General features: G+C 53.4%; 7 protein-coding genes across 7 annotated transcripts; 2 read left to right on the plus strand and 5 right to left on the minus strand.

Moving 5' to 3' along the window:
• Positions 1-133: 133 nt before the first annotated feature.
• On the minus strand, positions 134-1,532 carry INS49_002526 (uncharacterized protein; the record flags this gene model as incomplete). Its single annotated transcript, XM_043163335.1, has 3 exons — positions 134-387; positions 592-1,153; positions 1,254-1,532. 3 exons carry the CDS (start codon positions 1,530-1,532, stop codon positions 134-136), a joined length of 1,095 nt encoding a protein of 364 aa, XP_043031841.1.
• Positions 1,533-2,077: 545 nt separating this feature from the next.
• INS49_002527 (uncharacterized protein) lies at positions 2,078-3,498 on the minus strand (the record flags this gene model as incomplete). Its single annotated transcript, XM_043163336.1, has 5 exons — positions 2,078-2,466; positions 2,523-2,892; positions 2,947-3,179; positions 3,242-3,278; positions 3,355-3,498. The coding sequence occupies 5 exons, from the start codon at positions 3,496-3,498 to the stop codon at positions 2,078-2,080; spliced, it is 1,173 nt and encodes a 390-aa protein (XP_043031842.1).
• Positions 3,499-5,799: 2,301 nt separating this feature from the next.
• Positions 5,800-6,812, plus strand: INS49_002528 (uncharacterized protein; the record flags this gene model as incomplete). The annotated part of the gene is made up of 3 exons (XM_043163337.1): positions 5,800-5,859; positions 5,924-6,219; positions 6,275-6,812. 3 exons carry the CDS (start codon positions 5,800-5,802, stop codon positions 6,810-6,812), a joined length of 894 nt encoding a protein of 297 aa, XP_043031843.1.
• Positions 6,813-7,168: 356 nt separating this feature from the next.
• Positions 7,169-8,761, minus strand: INS49_002529 (uncharacterized protein; the record flags this gene model as incomplete). Its single annotated transcript, XM_043163338.1, has 2 exons — positions 7,169-8,280; positions 8,413-8,761. 2 exons carry the CDS (start codon positions 8,759-8,761, stop codon positions 7,169-7,171), a joined length of 1,461 nt encoding a protein of 486 aa, XP_043031844.1.
• A 2,047-nt stretch (positions 8,762-10,808) lies between these two features.
• INS49_002530 (uncharacterized protein) lies at positions 10,809-11,715 on the minus strand (the record flags this gene model as incomplete). Its single annotated transcript, XM_043163339.1, has 2 exons — positions 10,809-10,835; positions 10,978-11,715. 2 exons carry the CDS (start codon positions 11,713-11,715, stop codon positions 10,809-10,811), a joined length of 765 nt encoding a protein of 254 aa, XP_043031845.1.
• A 364-nt stretch (positions 11,716-12,079) lies between these two features.
• Positions 12,080-15,185, plus strand: INS49_002531 (uncharacterized protein; the record flags this gene model as incomplete). The annotated part of the gene is made up of 8 exons (XM_043163340.1): positions 12,080-12,111; positions 12,428-12,447; positions 12,528-12,917; positions 12,978-13,556; positions 13,610-14,055; positions 14,146-14,290; positions 14,441-15,065; positions 15,119-15,185. The coding sequence occupies 8 exons, from the start codon at positions 12,080-12,082 to the stop codon at positions 15,183-15,185; spliced, it is 2,304 nt and encodes a 767-aa protein (XP_043031846.1).
• A 276-nt stretch (positions 15,186-15,461) lies between these two features.
• INS49_002532 (uncharacterized protein) lies at positions 15,462-17,155 on the minus strand (the record flags this gene model as incomplete). Its single annotated transcript, XM_043163341.1, has 4 exons — positions 15,462-16,036; positions 16,131-16,188; positions 16,246-17,025; positions 17,120-17,155. The coding sequence occupies 4 exons, from the start codon at positions 17,153-17,155 to the stop codon at positions 15,462-15,464; spliced, it is 1,449 nt and encodes a 482-aa protein (XP_043031847.1).
• Positions 17,156-18,259: the final 1,104 nt, after the last annotated feature.

Consider the following 18,259-nt stretch of genomic DNA (forward strand, 5'->3'; position numbering starts at 1 on the left):
AAGTCCTGTTTCCATTTGATGGGGTTCTATGGATGTGGTATGCTCAGTACCGAAACCTGCCAGGTCTCCTCAAGACTTTTTTCATCCGGCCGTCAAGTCTACTGGCGACCTCTACGCAACGCCGCACGAGGACTCACTGCCAGTTCCAGGTCGCGTCTCCAATGGTCGCTTCGTTGTAACCGTCGAAGTAAATAGCAAAGTCGAATCCTGGCATGCCACTCGTGAAGTAGAACGCCATGATCCTCCGATGAGAAAATTCAACATACTCGTTGATGGCTTGCTGCATCCTCCTTGCAAATCTTGCCCGCGCGAGGATCGTTCTGAAAACGTGCTGTTCGTTGACTCGAACACCGTTTCTTCGTACCACGAGACCGGAGTTTGGGTCCACTGGAGTATTAGGAGTCAGCTTTAAAGTATCGAAGAAGAAACTTCACTCAAATATTTGTAGGGGGAAGGGGGACATGAGTGTGCCCATCGCCTGGGTCATCGCCTGGGTCAAAAGCTGCAGAGTGATAATCCCTTCAGGTATATTCTACAGAAAGGGGACTTTTGCTCTTGAGAGGCTTAAAAATGAATCCAGGGGCTGCTTACTGCCCATTGTTAGGTATGCCCATGGAGCCAAGGCGTCGAGTGAGTCCTCAATGACCGTGTCGAACCGGATCTCCGTGAGCGTGTTGAGGTTCCTGAACATCGGAGTGAGCCTCCAGAAGCTGATCACGTCGTCGTGGAAGGCTGCCCGCACGCCGTTCGGGCGTCTATCCCTCCCGGCCCAGGCCTCGTGGATGCGCAGAACATTGGGGTTGGCGCCGTTGTTCATGACCCCGAAGATCCCAATCCTTGTCGAGGCCCCGTTTTCGCCGAGCCAGTCGATGGTCGCAAAGTCCCAGTTAACCTGGGGATCTATAAAGTCAGTGTACCCTGGCGTCACCTGATACCCGTAGGTTGCGAGGTCTCGGGGGTACTGGGTCGCGACTTTGACCGCGACCCCCTTGGAGAGGCTGGCAAGCGGGTAGTCATCGTCGCCGTTCACGGACGGCGTTGGGTCCGAGGAGTTGGAGCAGCTGCAGGTGCCAGGAGTCCACTGGAACAAACTCTGGTCCGTGAAGATGTTGGCCCAATCCGGGTTGCTGTAGTCAATGGCGGGCGCGATGCACTGCGCGTAGGGCTGTCAGCGCCCCAACATTTCCAAGCAAATCGAGTTTTGTCACGCCTCGGACCATAAGGATGCTTGCACGGCCTCCAGGAATACTTACGTCCCAAGTGTTGGCATAAGCTGTTTCATAGCAGTACAGCTCGCAAGAGGCGAGTGACTCTAGAGGATTCTCGTCGGTACCGATGTAGCTCATGCATTGTCCCTTCGTTGCGAGAGCGGCGATGACACTGCAGTCGTACGGCTTGGCTATGGGGTAGGGATTGGTGTAGATGAATGCTTGCAGGTTCATCAGGTCGTCGTCGACCACGTCAGCATCGCAAACACCCGCCAACAGGTGCAACACGCCGAGGAAGACCGCGAGCAGCATCGCGAGCGCCATTATGGTTTGAGTCGACAATCCACGTATTGGAAAGGTATGGGGGCACTCGCATGGGCGTGTCGGGAAGTGGGCTTCGTACGTCTCGAAGTACTACGGAGGTTGCGGACGTTCGGTGCGGTCGAGTGAGGTTTTGGCAGGGCGCGTTGGCTCGAAACGCGATGGAGGAGCTTTGGAAGATGCGAGACACCGCAAGTCTTCGATATGATGACTCTTTGGGGCGGAGGAGAATTGAGTGATGTTTCGAGGGGTCCTTCCCATTGCTTTCAGAAGGAGGGCTGGACGACACTAAGTCCCGACGCCGGATCTCAGCAACCTGGATGACCGAAGTTTTGCAAGTCCTGTAACGCAGCTGGCCCTACTAAATCTTTCGCGCAGAAACATGGTCACCAGTCCACCTAGACTACACGGGCCTGCTTGTAGTAGGTGAGCTCCAAGCAAGTTTTGAGCAAGCAGACAGTGTACTGTTTTACTCGGTGCACAGGTCACCACAACTCTGTAGGCATTCCTTTACAGCATGGATGGGGCGGGTGCTTTGGTGTTCAGATTTAAACTGCTCTGGCTACATCGACAGACAACTCGCTCTTTACCATGACCGCTGACGTCGAGTATTCTCGGCTCGTAGACGGCTGCGGTGTGGTGACAACTGCGTCCGACCCGCAGGTGCCGTCGAAAATCCCCCGCTGGCCTTGCTCATTCGATCCAGGAGCCCTCATTTCTATCTCATCAGGCTTTGGGCCTTCCCCCGCCCTTCTCAGATGTGTGCAAAGCTTTGCTTTCCGCAACCGCCCGATTGAGGCCCTCTCGTGCGTTGGGTTTCGGTTCAAATCCTTCCGTTGGTAGCCAGGTAGCGTCGGTAATCTAGGCGGCCCTCTCGACTTTTGTGATGAGTCCCTACCGATCGACTTGAAAAGAGGGCGCAAGAGAGGGAGACAAGCTGAAGAAGTAATATGTTAGCAAAGCGCACAAGGAACCGGGGCGGTTGTAGCTCACTTGATGCAATGGCCAGGTTCACCTCCGCGATTGTCCAAATGAAGATGCTGGCCACGTTCCACGAGAACTCATCGCTGACGCTCGGATCATATTTGGTCGAATACACGATCACGGCGATCGTGGCCGCACAGACAAAAATGCCGAACATGAACAGAGCCGTAAGACCAAACTTCTTGGCTCGGTTCAATCGGAGCTTTTGGACCTGCAAAGCAGGTATGATGAGAAGACCAATATCGGAAAGCAAATGTATGTACTGGAGTGACACATTGCCATGATAGAACGATAAGTCCCGGTAGGGGCACCTAGCTCCAGCCACTGAAGTATCCCAATAGGCATGTACTGGTATGCAATGGAGTATGTTCAGAACGAGCTGCGTGTCCCCGTTAGCTGCTGGGCTTTTGCGAAGCCACACGAGAGGACTCACCCGCACTGCAAGCCATAAAACCGCTGTGACCGCCAAGATGATAATTGATATTTTAGCGCTCCTTACGCTGTTGAAGATCCTCCAGTAGAATGCCAGTACAGCAAGCTTAGAGAAGCTGAGCGAGGGTATGTAAAACATTTCCAAGATGAACAGATCAATCTTTGCTTTACGGAGGATCTCGGGGTGAGGCCGGGGAACATCTTTCATGTGGAGACCGAATCCATCTTGGGTCCCTAGTCGATGGGGCGTCAGACATTGTCAACTGGAAAGTTACAGTACATGTATTTGTTCTTACATTTGATCATCGCAGCGGCGACCCCCACATTGAGTAGCTGCAGTCGACTTCAGCAACATTCATGCCCACGGCTTGGGGGCGCCTCGAGCCAGCAATCTCCGGACACTCCTTACATATGCGATGATGGCGAAATAATCGTCCCACCACAGCCGATTCTTCGTGAGCCGCCTGCACAGCAGGCGGAGGACTAGAGTCAACGTCGCAAATGACCACGTGATTGAGAGAGCGACAAAGAGCTCCGGTTGCCGCGTCTGCATGCTGCAGCATAGGTGCCGGACGAGGGCGGGGCTGTTCCCGTGCTCGTGGCAGATGTTTGGCACTGTCGACGTCAGGATCCCAAAGGATGGTGTTCACCATTTGGGCGGGAAGCAGTCGGACCAAGCCACGGGCTGAACAAACATCGGGTCGAGGGAAAGACCGGCATGAAGTTACCTAGCCGAGCAGGAGTCCGTCCGTTCTGGACCGCCGTGACTCGGGCCTAAGGATTCAGGAAGCCGTCCGTGGATCAACGAGTCAGAGATGGAACAACTGGTGAGAGGAAGAGACTTCAACCCAGCAACATGGAGGGCGTTGAAAACTGCGATCAGGATTGCTATAACGGGCCAAGAGAGCTGGAGAACGGACACATTGGATGACGTTGGGCCTAATGACGCATGCCATGAGTCGCCGCGCCAGCTCATGCCCGCTGGTCGGGAGGAGGACTTGTCGCTCGGTCTAGTTTGTGTGGCCCTGAACTCTCGCTCGCGGTGAATAGACTTTGCCTGACGAGAACATCCCCACCCCGCGCGGCTGCGACATCATCACTTGCCCGTTCGCCGGATAAACGATTTGAAATTCGGAGCGAAGATCAAGAGAAGGGACCCCTAGTAGTTGTCTTATACGATCTAGCATTGTAGGGCGGCGGCCATAGGGACGTTGTTCTTTTGGATATTAAACACCTGGTTTTTTCGATATGGCTAGTGTTCCGCGTGCTAGTTTCTTCCCCAGCTCTCTCGATGGTCAGATTTGCAGGATGATGCACAATGTTTTCGGGTCTCTCTCCCTGGTTCCCCGCAAGCAAGAATGATAAAGTCCTATCAAGGCTGTTCGATCATCAACTCTGCAGATCATGCTTGAACGCCATCTTATACTTTGTCGGCTTCTGCGGTGATGCATCCCTGCTGCAAGCTCTCCAATCAAGTCCCGACAACCGTTCCGAAGCTCCTTTTTTGCCTGGGGACCCTGTACTTTTGAATCCTAAGGCCGTAGAATTGCTACACGTGTACGTACCAGATACCGCAGAGACTATCTAGGTACTCATTCTCGACATGTCAAATGCCTTGGTCTCCCTACACATACACACCTTATATATAAGCTGGAATCGGCTGGTGGTATTCTCACCGCAAGTCGCAAATCTCTTTCGTCTTTGTTCCTGACATTCAATCTACTTGAACTTTGGTTGCAGATCTTTTGTGGCAGTAGACGACACGAGACGACACGAGACGACACGAGACGACACCTATATTTTGCACAGTTGCAGAACGTTGGGACACTGGGCCAGCATCATCAGTCGAAATACTCACAGATTAAAATTCAACGCTCATCTGGTGGGACCTGTGCTTCGAAACACGTCGGATCACAGCAAAGGCGAGCATTGTTGCGCTGAATACTACTTGTGGTATCATCTGGCATGTCACCGACCTGCATGATGGAATAGCTAGGTATCAACTGCCTGCCATGACGCTCACCGAATAAATTAAGAGGACCGAGACGCGACATCTTCACTCTCAATGAGCGGAGAAAACGGAGACGCGGACCAGATGGGGAAAGGACCATACACGTCTTCATTGCTAAGACAGCAAAGAGTATCACAGACGTCTTCAGACTCATCGGATATTAAACACTATACAAAATGCTTCTACATAATTCGAAATTTCGGAAATGGAGCAAAATATTGCAAAGGTCCATTGTTCGATATTAGAAGGATTCGGATCTAGCATTTTGCCATTCCGGGCCCACGATCCTCAGGCAGGCCAAGCAAAGCAGGACGCGCCATTATCCTTGCTGCAACCAACCTCTCACGGCCGACAGGGATCAACTCACGTCTCTTCCCGTCCTAGGGTTCCGGAGTGCCGGCCTTCTCAAGATAGGATGCAGTCTTGTCAGCTCTAGAGGATGCTGTGCAAGGGGAAGGACCAATCATCAACCTTGGTAATCTTTCAGTAGTTGCCAACCAACACGGAAATGACGGGGCACAAGCCAGAGAAGCGGGAGTGCCACTGGGATTGTCCACTTTCGCCCCGCACTTGTGGACGCCAACGGACGCCAACGGGGGCCAACAGACGCCAACGGATGACAGCTTATGCAGGTTGCAAAATGGCCCTGTCAAAGTACTCCAACGGCTTATCCCTGGTTGACAGCAACTGATATTGAGATACGGATACCGTGGTTCTTGAAGACACATAAAGCATAGACCTGTCCTCCGTCGACTCCGAATTTGGTTTCCATCAATCACCCCCAGCGTTGGCCCCAAATTCTTATTCATCGAAATCATACTTCTCCATTGATAATCACCGGCCATGGCGTCTTACCCTCAGATCCCACTGACCAAGCTTCAAGATGGCTCGCAAATTGCCGTGGTACGTTTGACCTGACAAGTTATTGCCAAACACCAAGGACGATGTGCTTATTAATGAAAACAAGTTGGGCTTTGGGACAGGAACACCCTGGTACAAGGTGGATCGCTTTTCCGCCTTCAACCCGGAGATGGTCACTATGGCAAAAGAAGCTATCAAGGCCGGGTATCGCCACATAGACACCGCAGAGGGCTACGGCACGGAGCCCGAGCTTGGCCAGGCGATCAAGGAGAGCAACGTCCCGAGGGAGGAGCTGTATATTGCCACCAAGGTCGTCCAGACAATCAACGAGGGAAAGATCGAGGACCTCCCCGAGGCCCTTGAAAACAGTCTGAAGAGGCTCCAGCTGGACTATGTTGATCTGTGAGTCACCTAGAGGACTCAAACCTCCGGATGAGCCTCAGCTGACCCATTCCAGATACATCCTCCACAGTCCTTACTTCAGTAGTGGTGACAAGTACGTCGAGGAGGACGTCGCCAACGCCTGGAAGCAACTGGAGGCCGTCCAACGATCAGGCAAGGCCAGAGCCATCGGCGTCTCCAACTTCCGCAGGCACCACGTCGAGAATCTACTCAAGACGGCCGAGATCAAACCCGTGGTCAACCAGATCCAGTTCAACGCATACCATCAAGGCGCGCCCGAGTTCGCCAGGTGGCTGCAGGCCCAGGGGATCGCGTGCGAGAGCTACATGGGCCTGGCGCCGCTCACGTGGCTCAAGGGCATGCACCTCGAGGGCACGCTGAAGGAGCTCGCGGCCAAATACGGCGTGGGTGAGAGCACGATCCTCATCCGCTGGCAGCTTGACCAGGGCGTCGTGGTGCTCAACACGACCAAGAAGGTGGAGAGGATGAGGGAGTACTTTGCGGCGCTGGAGCTGAAGCTGAGCGACGAGGACAGGGACCAGATCACCAAGGTCGGCGACCCACGTCAGGATTCCGGGACCGGCGATGTTTGATGGGGGTGAGCACGAGCCGTACTGATGGGTCAAGAATGGCTGAGCGCACGGTGCGGACGAGGTATGGAGAGTGAGGAGTTGCTTGTAGTACTATGGTGGTATTGCGTCCTTTGACGCACAGAGCCTGATGCCTTCACTTTCAACAATGCTAAGGTATACCGGCAACATTAGCAATGGGCCATAACTTTGCACATCTATACTTCTCGGGCCTCACGCGTCATTTTGTCTCGCAACCGGGCTTCTTTCCAGGATCTAGCCATTAGGATCCAGGAAAAATCAGCAACATTAGCTTCTCTCGCCTTCCCTCCTCCTCTCTCTGTGCGGCCAACGTGTGCAAGGGTGGCAGTTGCTCCAATCTATGACGGTGTTTTGGGCTGTCTCTTCAAATTCTCCTCCTTCAACAATTCTTTGACCCGCGCCCGATGTTGTAATAACTTGACGAACTCCTCTGACTGCTTTCGGGTTCTCCTTATCCCGTCTGACCGAAGTTGACGAAATACTTGTTCCATCTTCATTTGTACAGCCTTGAGTTGCTTGGCCTCTTTTTTCAGCGCTATCACTCGCTTCGAAGTTTCCTCTGAATCGCCTGCTTCCGTCGCCTCAACCGGCTGATGCTCGACTTCCAGTTCAGCGCCAGTCGCAGCGTCATCGTTTCTGGATGAATTGGTCGCGGGTTCATCTCTGGAGGCCTTTTTTGAGTCCTGCGAATCATTTGTCGTCGTCCCTTTGTCATCGGCTAAAGCGTCTCCGCTGGGAGGGACGGGCCGTGCTTGTGGTTTCCGGGGCTGCGACGGCGTGGGTACTTCAGGAGGCGATGATTTAGCTGCTTCGTGTTTCTTTACGGGGTGCTCTCTGTCTGTCGTCTGTTCCGGTGCTGCGGCCCGCTCGTCATCCTCAAAGCCGTCGAGAGATTTCTCGCCGAGAATATTGGTCTCGCTTGTGGCGACGTCCTTGGAAGGTGTAATGATTGTTTCCGCGCCCGTGGGCCGCGCACCTTCGACCAGGGGTTTGACAATGTCTGGTGACCGCGGTACTGGCCGGAGAACAGGTGCTTTCTGTCCTCGCAGACTGACACTTATCTTTTTAGGCTTCCTAGGCACCTTGCGGGGTGGCAGCCAAATCCACTTCATGGTCCTCCATAACTTCTTAATACTCCCCCACGACCTCATGACACGCCCTCCCAAGATTTTCTCTCCTCGGGCAGTTGATTGCCTTAATTGTGTGTCGAAGATCGCCTGCTGAAGTTTCAAGTGGTGCCCGATGAAGAAGTGATTTGGCAAGCGTAATACTGATTTGACGGCCTCGTAGATCCACGCACGCTGTATCGGTTCGACAAGCTCATGTTGGAGACCAAACCGAGCCATGATCTTGCGAAATTGCTCTTGACTAGCGCCATCCATTTGCACAGCAGCGAAGACGGCTTCAACTGTGGTAGCCATATCATACGGGTCCTCGACCTGGTTCGGGACTTGAGTTGAATCAGCAAAATAAGTTCGTCTTGTTCAATAAACCCCTTTGACCACACCAATGTCTGGGAAGGGGAGAATGACGCCTGATAACGCCCCTAGAAAAAAAGAAGCTTTTGTGTGAAGCAACTTACTCGCACACTCGTCAAGGCCCAATTTGAAGCCAAATTCACCAAAATTTTGGTTTGAAAGAGTCTCCGTCGCAATAATCGACCATTCGTTCCCGGTCATGCCTCGGCTATCGTACCATTTCTGGGCCAAATAAAGCTTCGCCTGAGCATCTCCCACCAAGGCGAGTCGGGCATTCCTTGGCTTGTCCCGCGATTGCTTTCCACTTGGAGAAGACATTGATTGTTTCGTCTGATCGAGAGCTTCATATAAGCGGTCAACATCGTTGAATTGGTAGCCAATGATCCTCTCTGCCGTTGCCAACTTGAGTGCTGTTGATGCGGTCCGAGACCATCCACGCAAGACGACCGCCATCGTGCCCGCGGGCAAGGTATTCGATGGCGACGATACGCGCTCTGCCGGCCGAGCTCTTGTCGAAATGAATGCAGGCGGGCGGCGCTGCCTGGCGAGAGGACTCGTTGACTCGTCTGGGATGAAGTCACCGACGTGGCGTGACCTCGAGACGCGAAAAATTGTTCAGGTTGCCACGCGGTCATCTGACTGCACACGTGACTCGAACGTACTCCAGTGTCAATACAGCCTGCAATGTCTCATCTTTGACGTCAGACGGCGAACGACAATGCATGGAAGCCTGCGCCAAATTTGAATTGATGGACAGCCGAGGGGCCGAATTGTGTTTTCACAGGGTCATTGAATGTGTAAAAATCTGAACAGACCCGAGGCAAGGGGACCCCTGTCGACAGCCAGCAGCCCAGGGAGCACCCTAACCCTCACATTCCTGGAGTAAGCTCCCACCTCATTGGAACTGATCTGAGAGAGCCATGGGCACTGCTTGCAAGAATACCCAATCCTGCCATGGATGGCCTGCGTCTGTACTCCTATAAGAAAATCTGGACTCAGCAAACCCATGGAATGTATTAGCGTAAGGCACAGGTGCAATGAAACACAAACATTTTAGAGGGTGAAGTGAAGCTGGGAAGAGTTCGTTTCATTCAGAGATGCCGGGCAAAAGAAACACATTCCGAACATTTCCATCAATATATCGTCACCTACTTCCTATTTTCCAGGGCAGATTCAGATAGCTCTATATGTGAAAAGGCGGAAATACTTCCGCTACGTTACCAAAAACGTGATCAAATCAAAAGAATACTGCTAAGTGAGTCTGGGAGGTTCTCTGTGGCTTCACCCTCCATTACACCATGGACATATGCCTCGCCAACAACCAGCCATTCGTTTCCGTTTCTATCTCTCAAAACGAACGGTGTCTCTGCCCCCGCAAGGATCCAGACACTATCTCCGTTTTGGAGAGCTTGGTTCGATATGCCAAAGAAACCCGTCTTCGTCCTGAAAAGCCTTCTTCCAGAATAGGCAGCCCAAAAGCTTGACTCGATGTCCCTCAACATGCAAGCAGTTCTGTTCTCGCCATTGCTCATATCACCATCAGTGCTGCTTTCCAACATAATAGAACCATGTTTCTTTTCGCCTTCGCAGTGTTCGCATGGCTTTGACCATGTGGAGATGTGCGGTACCCTCTCGGAGAGCTTCTGAAGTAGCCTTTTGGTTCTTTCCAAGAGCGGTTCCAGTTCATCCAGCTCACTTTTCTGTTCATTTATCTGGGTTAAGTCTCCTTTGTTGGTTTGTAAAATCTGGATGCTCTCCTTTAGTCCATGTACTTGCGCACATAAACCTTGTACTCGGTCTACCACGAGTGCCGCAAATGCTTCTTGAGCGTCCTCTCCTGCGGGTTGGTGGCGGAATGAGTCTTTGATGAGCGTTCTCCAAAAGCCTTCATAGTACGACGGCCGGACTGATACTTGGCCCTGAATGTGTCCATTCAGCAGGACTTGAAGTAGATCCGCCCACTGGTACTCCCGATCAATCTGCTGATATGTCGGTCCGAGATCTTCGATTACGTCGAGTCTGAAGCCCTGGACGGCGAGCCTGCGGCTGACCTTCTCTTCTGTGTCGGGTTGGAATCCGAAGGCCAGCCCACGACTTGCATTCCATCTTTTCGAAGGCCATTTTGTGGACGCGTTCCGAGGCCACGGCGTCAGTGGCAGAATTCCAGCTTTTTGGCTGTAGTCGGGGACCCATGAGGGGAGGCTAGGGGCTGTCGTGCTTGGTCTGCTCTCCACCAAGGAGAGGATGCCAAGGTTGCCACTTTCCCGAATTGCCATAACCGTGGCTCCAGCATAAATGTCGGCAACCGATGCCGTATAATCAACCCGAATGCATTTTGTTCCCAAGAGCTCATCTCGCATCGAGTTCCAGATGCCTAGAATAGCATATACGTGGTCTAGCGGCTGAGTGGCGTTGAGTCTTTTCGAGTGATATAAAAGTGTCTCCAGGGTTGTCGGTGCTGTTGCAATTTTGGAAATGTCTGAAAATATCTGATAATTATTCAGACGATCTTCGAATAGTCTTGAGACTGTCCCGTTGCGGTAATAATCGTAGCCATCCACGGCGAATAGATAAAGGGCTTGTAACGGGTTTGCTAGTCCGCTCTGCTTCAGGATGGATGCTGCCTCAATGATGTAGTCCCAAGAGAGCCTGTGAGGGCCCACGAAAACCTCCGTGTTCTTAGCGAACACCTTCTCTTGTACGACCCAAATGCGCTCAAACCACTTCCGTTGAAGAAAGGCGGCGTAATCCCGCCACTCGCCGGCCTCGATATTTGGCAGTTGCAAAGTCTTGCCAGCTTCAATCATGGTGTCGTACGCAGTGAAGGCATCGTAGTCATCAAAATAGGGTGTCTCCTCGAACGTGTTGATGTTCACCTCTGCCAATGCCTTCATCGTCTTCAAAGCGCCTGCGGTATGGAAGTCTTTTTCCCCAAGCCATACAACAACGGTTTCGGCACGACTGTAGATCACGTCCATCATCGCGACCTGAGAGCCCTTCTCAACATTGTCTCCCTGATTGATACATATCGCATCAATCCATAGGTACTGCGGAGTCGGATTGTCGAGCGATGAAGAATAGCCGAACTCGGCGAGCCGCTTCAATGCTTGGACTAGGTTCTCGGTGACCTTGATGATGGAGCCGTCTGCATGCCGAATTTGTTTGTCGCAAGATGCGGACATCTCGTGTTGAAGATCGTCAGGGGGGTAGAGATCTCGAGACATCGGATCGCCCCAAGTGTAGGACAAACAATCGTACTTCGGAAGTCTGCTCATGTCAAACGCCTCCAGTGAGCAGACAGCCTCCTCTTCCGTGATAGACAGAATCCGCAAGAGTCGAAGCCATTTCGGGCCGGGCAACGGAGTGTACCGGTGTGTCTGCTGAGAGTTTGACATGGCCAGTAGCATTGAACAATTAGATTGATGTTTCTGTTCTTTTCATTTGCGCAGTTACCGGTGTCTTGCAGGCTGTCTTGGACGTATGCTATTGAGAGCGCCCCGGTGTTCGGACTTCAAACAAGAGCGCATCAGGCTCGGGCAACTAACAAGAGCGCATTTGGCATGGGTAAAATATATACTGTCCCTTGTCGCCGAGCGAGGCTAAAGTCAAGGGTAGCCAATGGTGTGTTGCATTGCAGGATTCCCGTGGTTTGATGATGTCTCGATGGCAGTGGAGATTGCGGCTGAACACTTCAGGCAACGCACTGCAGCTCGAGGGCTTGGTAATCCTCCTCGTGCATCCTTCAACAAATTTTCCGAAGATCACCCTCCAATGAAATTCTCACTTGCTGACAAGATTGCCGAGTCAGGTTGCACCAGGAATTAGTCTACATTATTTGTGTAAGCCGCCCACGTGGAAGAATGCGCACATGTCCCACACCCGTGCCACACCCGTGCCCGTTGTTATTTTGGGGTCCAGATCGCGGCTGAGAGCCCCAACCAGATGGAAATGTGAATTGCGTAGAGATATAAGTCCAGAGCCTTCTGCGCAATTGTCATGCAATCAGATGTTGAAGCCAGTAATACATCTGGAACTCGGCAACCATGGCTTTCACGCAGTGGATAAGTGCAGTACTCTCCCTGAGTCTACTTGCTAGGAGCGCTCGCCCTCAGTTAACAGAACCCGCTTGCGGCCAAATTGTGAATGGGCTAGGTGGTATGAACCGCCCTACAGAAATCTAACTCGCCGCCCCTCTCAAGTACACGCTGACACTCGGTAGGCCAGGACGTCTTCAACGCCAGTCTTGTATACGACTGTTTGACAAGTGTTCCCTTCAACGCAGCCGTTGCCACTCGATTTATCGCCTATTGGAACGACACCCTTCGATTCCAAAGCACTCTGGCATATCTGAAGAATCCACCGGCGGACTATCAGCAGCCAGCAGTAGACCTACTTGCTGGCTTGTCTGAATTACAAAACGCTGTCAACAATGGTGCTTTCAAGAACCAATACGAATTCGAAGTGGCTTTGCAGCTCCTCTTGGTCTCAGCCCACGATGCACATCTCTATGTGAACGCTGGCATTCTCGCTGCATTCACGTTTGCGAGCCCGTATGACATTGTGTCATTGTCCTCTGACGGGATCGAGCTTCCCAAAGTGTACTTGGCTGGTACGCCATCCCTGGACCTCACCCATTTGCATTAAACAAGGAAAGCTAAATGGAATACAGCGGATGTCTACAATAGCAACTCCTTCACCACGTATCAGCCTTCAGCTGTCAAGTCCATCAACGACCAAGATGTGACAACTTACCTCGACGCATTCGCCACAAACAACTCGTACGGCAGCACAGAAGCACACGCGGACTGGAATCAGTTGATGCTCAGTGGTGCACAAGACGTGCAGGGATACTTCAATTCCTTCAGTGGCAACACTCTTTTCTATCCCGGGGACAACATTTCGTTCACATTTGAGAATGGAACCACAATCACCGACAAGTACCTGGGTGTCTACTGGAGCCAGGGCCCAACTGGGCCGCTGGCAACAGGCGGCGACTTCTACAACTTCTTTGTCCTGGGATTCTGGCCGGCGTCGTACGATCCCAGCTCAGACGACGAAGGTGCAGACGGCATCGCATCAGCCACGGGGTCGTTTTCCAGCGCGACGGCGGCGGCGACGGCGACAGGCACAGCCACCATAAGTAGTACATCAACACCAACAGGGTGGGGGAGCGGCGAATTCTGGTATCCTCCTGCTGCTGATGTTGCTCAGCCAGACCTTGGCACCTACGGAGGAGGCTATATCACAGGTGTGTGGCGAAACAGCCTGGCTTCTTCTATCTTGACGCTGACGAATATCCAGGATATCTATTGAACACGTCCGCCGCATCGGTCCTCAGTATACCAAGCTTTGACATGTTTGGGGACGCACTCTCCACGGCTCAGACAGCAGTGGACCAGTTCATCAACATGAGCAAGTCAGGCAACGTTGAGAAGATAGTCATCGATCTCCAACAAAATACTGGTGGAGAGGTGTTGCTCGCCTTCGACGTGTTCAAGCGCTTTTTCCCCAACATCGACCCCTATGGTGCGTCTCGCATGCGAGCTCACCACGCCGCAGACGTCATGGGCAATTCCTTGACAGAGTATTACGCTGGGTTGTCGACATCGAGCCCGGATTATGAGGCGCTCGCAGCTGATGAATGGATCGCGACTCCCCGGATCAATGCTGAAACGAACGTTAATTTTACGTCTTGGGCGGAGTTCTATGGCTCTAATGAGTACAACGGAGATAGCTTCACGGCGAAAGTGAGTCCATCCAGGGTTCCTACTTTTACCCGTTCAGCAGCGTTATACTCCTCTTATCCTGCGCCTGTGCTAACAACTATGGTTTCTCAGCAACGATACAACCTGTCCAGCGAAGTCTTCACATCAAGCGCAATTGGGGAAGAATACGACAGCTTTGCCGTATACAGTCCAGCTCCGCAGGCGAGCCCTCCATATCCTGCCGAGGATATTATTCTGGTAAGCATCTCAGTGTCTGGTACGTGTGTGCGCGTAAGCTGACAGCGTTATCTTCCTTCTTTTTAGTTGACGGACGGTATCTGCGGCTCGTCATGCGCTCTTTTCGTCGAAATGATGCACCATCAAGCTGGTGTCAAAGTTGTTGCTATCGGAGGACGCCCAACAACAGGACCAATGCAGGGCGTGTCAGCAGGCCGCGGAGCGCGGTCGTACAGCTTATCGGTCCTCGATGCGAACATCGGCTTTGCGCAGGACCTTCTTACATCTGCGGGCTCGCCTGGAGCAAACTTCCTCCCCAACCGCAGTACCGCCAACGACGTCTATATTGTCGACGCGGGTGTCAATCTGCGGGATCAAGTGCGGCAGGATGATGAGACTCCACTTCAGTTCACATACGAGGCAGCAGATTGCCGTATATTCTGGACCCCAAAGACGATATTCAACTATGCGGCTCTATGGCAGTACGCTGCCGACGCCATCTGGAGCAATGCGACTCTGTGTGTTTCTGGATCAACGGGATACTCCAGCAACGGGTCGCAGGCCGCAGCTGGCGAGTCCCCGGCATCACCTGAGCCGTCGTCAAAAACATCGCCGTTCAACATGACGGATTACTTATCGTCTCTGAGCAACCAGACCCCTGCATTTGACTCAAGCCCTCTCGAAGACGGTCTTTCAGCTGGAGGCGGTGTCTACGGGCGCGGCCGCAGCGCCACTTTCAGGGACTGCAGCGTAGATTCAAAGGGCTACTACTACTGCAGCCAAGGGTACCAGTGCCAGAATGTGCAGCGCTGCTCGTCCAGCACGGCGCTCGGCCCGACTTGCGTTGAGACGTGCAACTATGCGCCAGGCACGGCCTGCGGTGGGGGCAGGTGCAATTCAAAACAGGTGTCGAGCACAATAGGACAGCAAAATAGGTACTCAGGATTCTGCCAGCCTAAGCCAGCTTCTTGCTTGGCTAACGGACAGCTGATTACACGCAACGAAGAGGAGGTAATATAGCTAAGGTAAAAGAGATGTAGCTAGGTATGTTACAAGTGGGAGTATGTTGCCAAGTGCCATCGAGGACCCCTGGCGACAATTTGATAGTGTTAGACAGCGTGTCATAACATCACATATCAAAATAATGCTTCATTACATTGAGGACAGATGTTCGATCATTGGTCAACTTATGTCTACCTAGGCAAGCTAACTTAGTCCTTCCTGGTCCAGAATGCCTGAGGGTTGCACCACCCCTTCAGGCCAACAACACCCCATTCCATCCCCAGACCAGCCTGCTTGTGGCCACCAAAAGGCATGTGCGGCCCAACCTCGAAGTGAGTGTTCACCCACACGCTACCGGCCTCCAGCTGGTCGGCAATCTTGGTCGCCTTGGCAATGTCGCTGCTCCACACAGAGGCACCGAGCCCCGAGTCGAACCCGTTGGCGCGGCGGACCACGTCAGCCTCGTTGGACCACCGCATGACGGGCAGGATCGGTCCGAAGGGCTCCTCGGCCTCGAAGCGCGAGCCCTCGGCCGGGTCGTCGATGATGGTGGGGGGCAGGATGAAGCCCTTGCCCTCCTTCTTCTCCTTGAGGCCGCCGGTGGCGATCTTCCACCCTTCCTTGTCGGCCGCCTCGAACAGGTTGAGAACCTTGGCATACTGCATGCTGTTCTGGACAGGGCCGACGCCCGTGTTGGGGTCTGCCGCCGGTCCGGACTTCAGGTTGTTGCTGATGAAGTCCACCATGGCCTTCAGGAAGTCATCATAGATTTTCTCGTGGACATCTGCATTTTGTCAGCGCTTCACAAAGCCTGTGATGAAAGTGTCGAGGCTCGTGAGGAGCAATTTGGAACGCGACAGGAGAGCAATTGTACTTACATATCCGCTTGACGTTCATGCAGATCTGGCCGGAACTGATGAGGGCAAGTGTGCTAACCTGTTGCCTGGGTCAGTTTTGGAATTCATCAAGGCCATTTTCTGGAGTTGAACAGACCTTTGGCACGACCTTGGCAAGATCGGCGTCATCGCACACAATCGCCGCGTCGTTTCCACCCAGCTCGAGCGTGAGCCTCTTGACAGTCTTCGCACAGGCCTCCGCCACCTTCTTGCCGGTGGCTGTGCTTCCAGTGAAGCTGACCTTGTTGATGCCAGGGTGCAGCGTGAGCCGCGGGCCCAGGCTCTCGTCACCGCTGAGCACCTGGATGACGCCGGGAGGGAAGATCCTGGCGGCCAGCTCGGCGACCTTGATGAGGGTGTACGGAGCGAAGGGCGAGGGCTTCACGATGATCGAGTTGCCGGCCATGACACCAGGCCCGATCTTGCCCACCCCCAGGAGCAGGGGCCAGTTCCAGGGGACAATCGCGCAGCCGACGCCGAGGGGCCGGTACCGGACCACTGCCGTGCGCTCAGCCGTGTCCTCGACGGTCTCATCTGGTATCCGGAGCCCAGAGGTCACGCGCAGGTGCCCGATGGCGAACTGCATCTCCATGTTGGCCGTGGAGAATGCCTTGCCCGACTCGTTCACCAGGAGGTCACGGATCTCATCGTGGTTTGCCTCGATCGCGTCCGCGAGCTTCTGGACAAGGGCGCTACGCTCATCCCAGGACTTGGAACGCCATGCTGGGAATGCCGCCCTGGCGGCTGTCACGGCCTGGTCGACCTCCTCCTGGCCGGAGACAGGCACCTCGGGGAGCTTTTCCTCCGTGCTGGGGTTTACGCCATGTCTGGTCCCTGCCGTTGAGGTGAGCTTATTGTTGATCACGTTTTGGAAAGTCTAGGCAATTTCGTTAGTATGCTGGTTCATCTAAACTGCACCGAACGGGAAAAGGCAGCTCTGGGTGCTCGTATCCGTATACCGACAAACTTACCGTGAAGTCAATCTTGTACTCGGCGGTAGAACTCATGATGACGGACAATGGGGCGGGAATCACTCGGCGTTGAGGTGAATTTGAAAACAGGGGGGCAGAGGGGAGAAGCTGTCTGTATCGAAGCCTCCTCGAGTCTGTCTCGTGGGTGGGAATCGTTTTCTTATGTAAACCCGCGAGCATGCCCTCAAGATCCGTATGAATCCAGGGGCAGTGGAGACAGGACTCACTGCCGGTCGCCAACAACCCCTCGCTTACGTGTGATCTTACTGCATGTAGTTGAGTTTGCCCCAAAGGACCCCTCTTCCATCCGCGATCCACACGATGCTGCCGCTATGAGCGCTCCCCAGTGGCACAGCCCGGCCCGGCGAAGTTGTCTTTCCGCCCCGGGCAGCTCATTGGTCCCCAGTGGGTCCCGAAGTCTTGGGGGTTGGGCCGCCCCGCCCCTGCTGCAACCTGTCGATCCTTTGCTTGACGGTTGGCAGGTAGATCGGCTCATGTAAGATGAGCTTCGCCTGCAGACGCCAATTCGGTGCTTCGGTCCGGCTGCTCGCTCTTCCTGGCTGAAACACATCGCCGTGATGGTATGAACGAGTCCAGGGAGTAGTCCATGTCCGAATTGGGAACCTTGTATTGTTCACTTCTTCCAAAATGAGAAGTCGCTTCCAAATCCTAATTTAATGCCGGCCGTGCGGCTATTGCCGATGGTGGGGATCGTATTGCAGAGGAAGGATACGCTTTCGGAAATATTAATCATGATCGATAGTGATATGCCGGCTTTCAGCAGCTGTCTGGCCACCTCTTCCCCCTTGAGAGAGAGCACGGAATGTTTCCGCTGCATTTGACGAGAACGATTTCTTGGACAAGACCTCCTTTACTCTGCGGCCCAAGATTACAATACCGGATACTCCGCCCCTCGAGCACCCTTGCCGTCGCAGAAAGGGTCCACATAGTCGAAGCAAAGCCAGCTTGGCCAAGAAGGCCGGGCCGACCATTGAGGGCTTCCCGTATTGGGCATGTGGATGATCGAGTCTAGAAGCAGGGTCTTCGGCATCCTGGCAGGTACGCGTACATAGGCACAATTACGTGCAAGTGGCAGTTTTTTTGTGGCCCTGTCCCCACTACTCCTAGACATTCTGGGCT

The sequence above is a fragment of the Diaporthe citri genome (assembly GCF_014595645.1).
Source record: "Diaporthe citri strain NFHF-8-4 chromosome Unknown scaffold_1, whole genome shotgun sequence".
Classification (NCBI taxonomy): domain Eukaryota; kingdom Fungi; phylum Ascomycota; class Sordariomycetes; order Diaporthales; family Diaporthaceae; genus Diaporthe; species Diaporthe citri.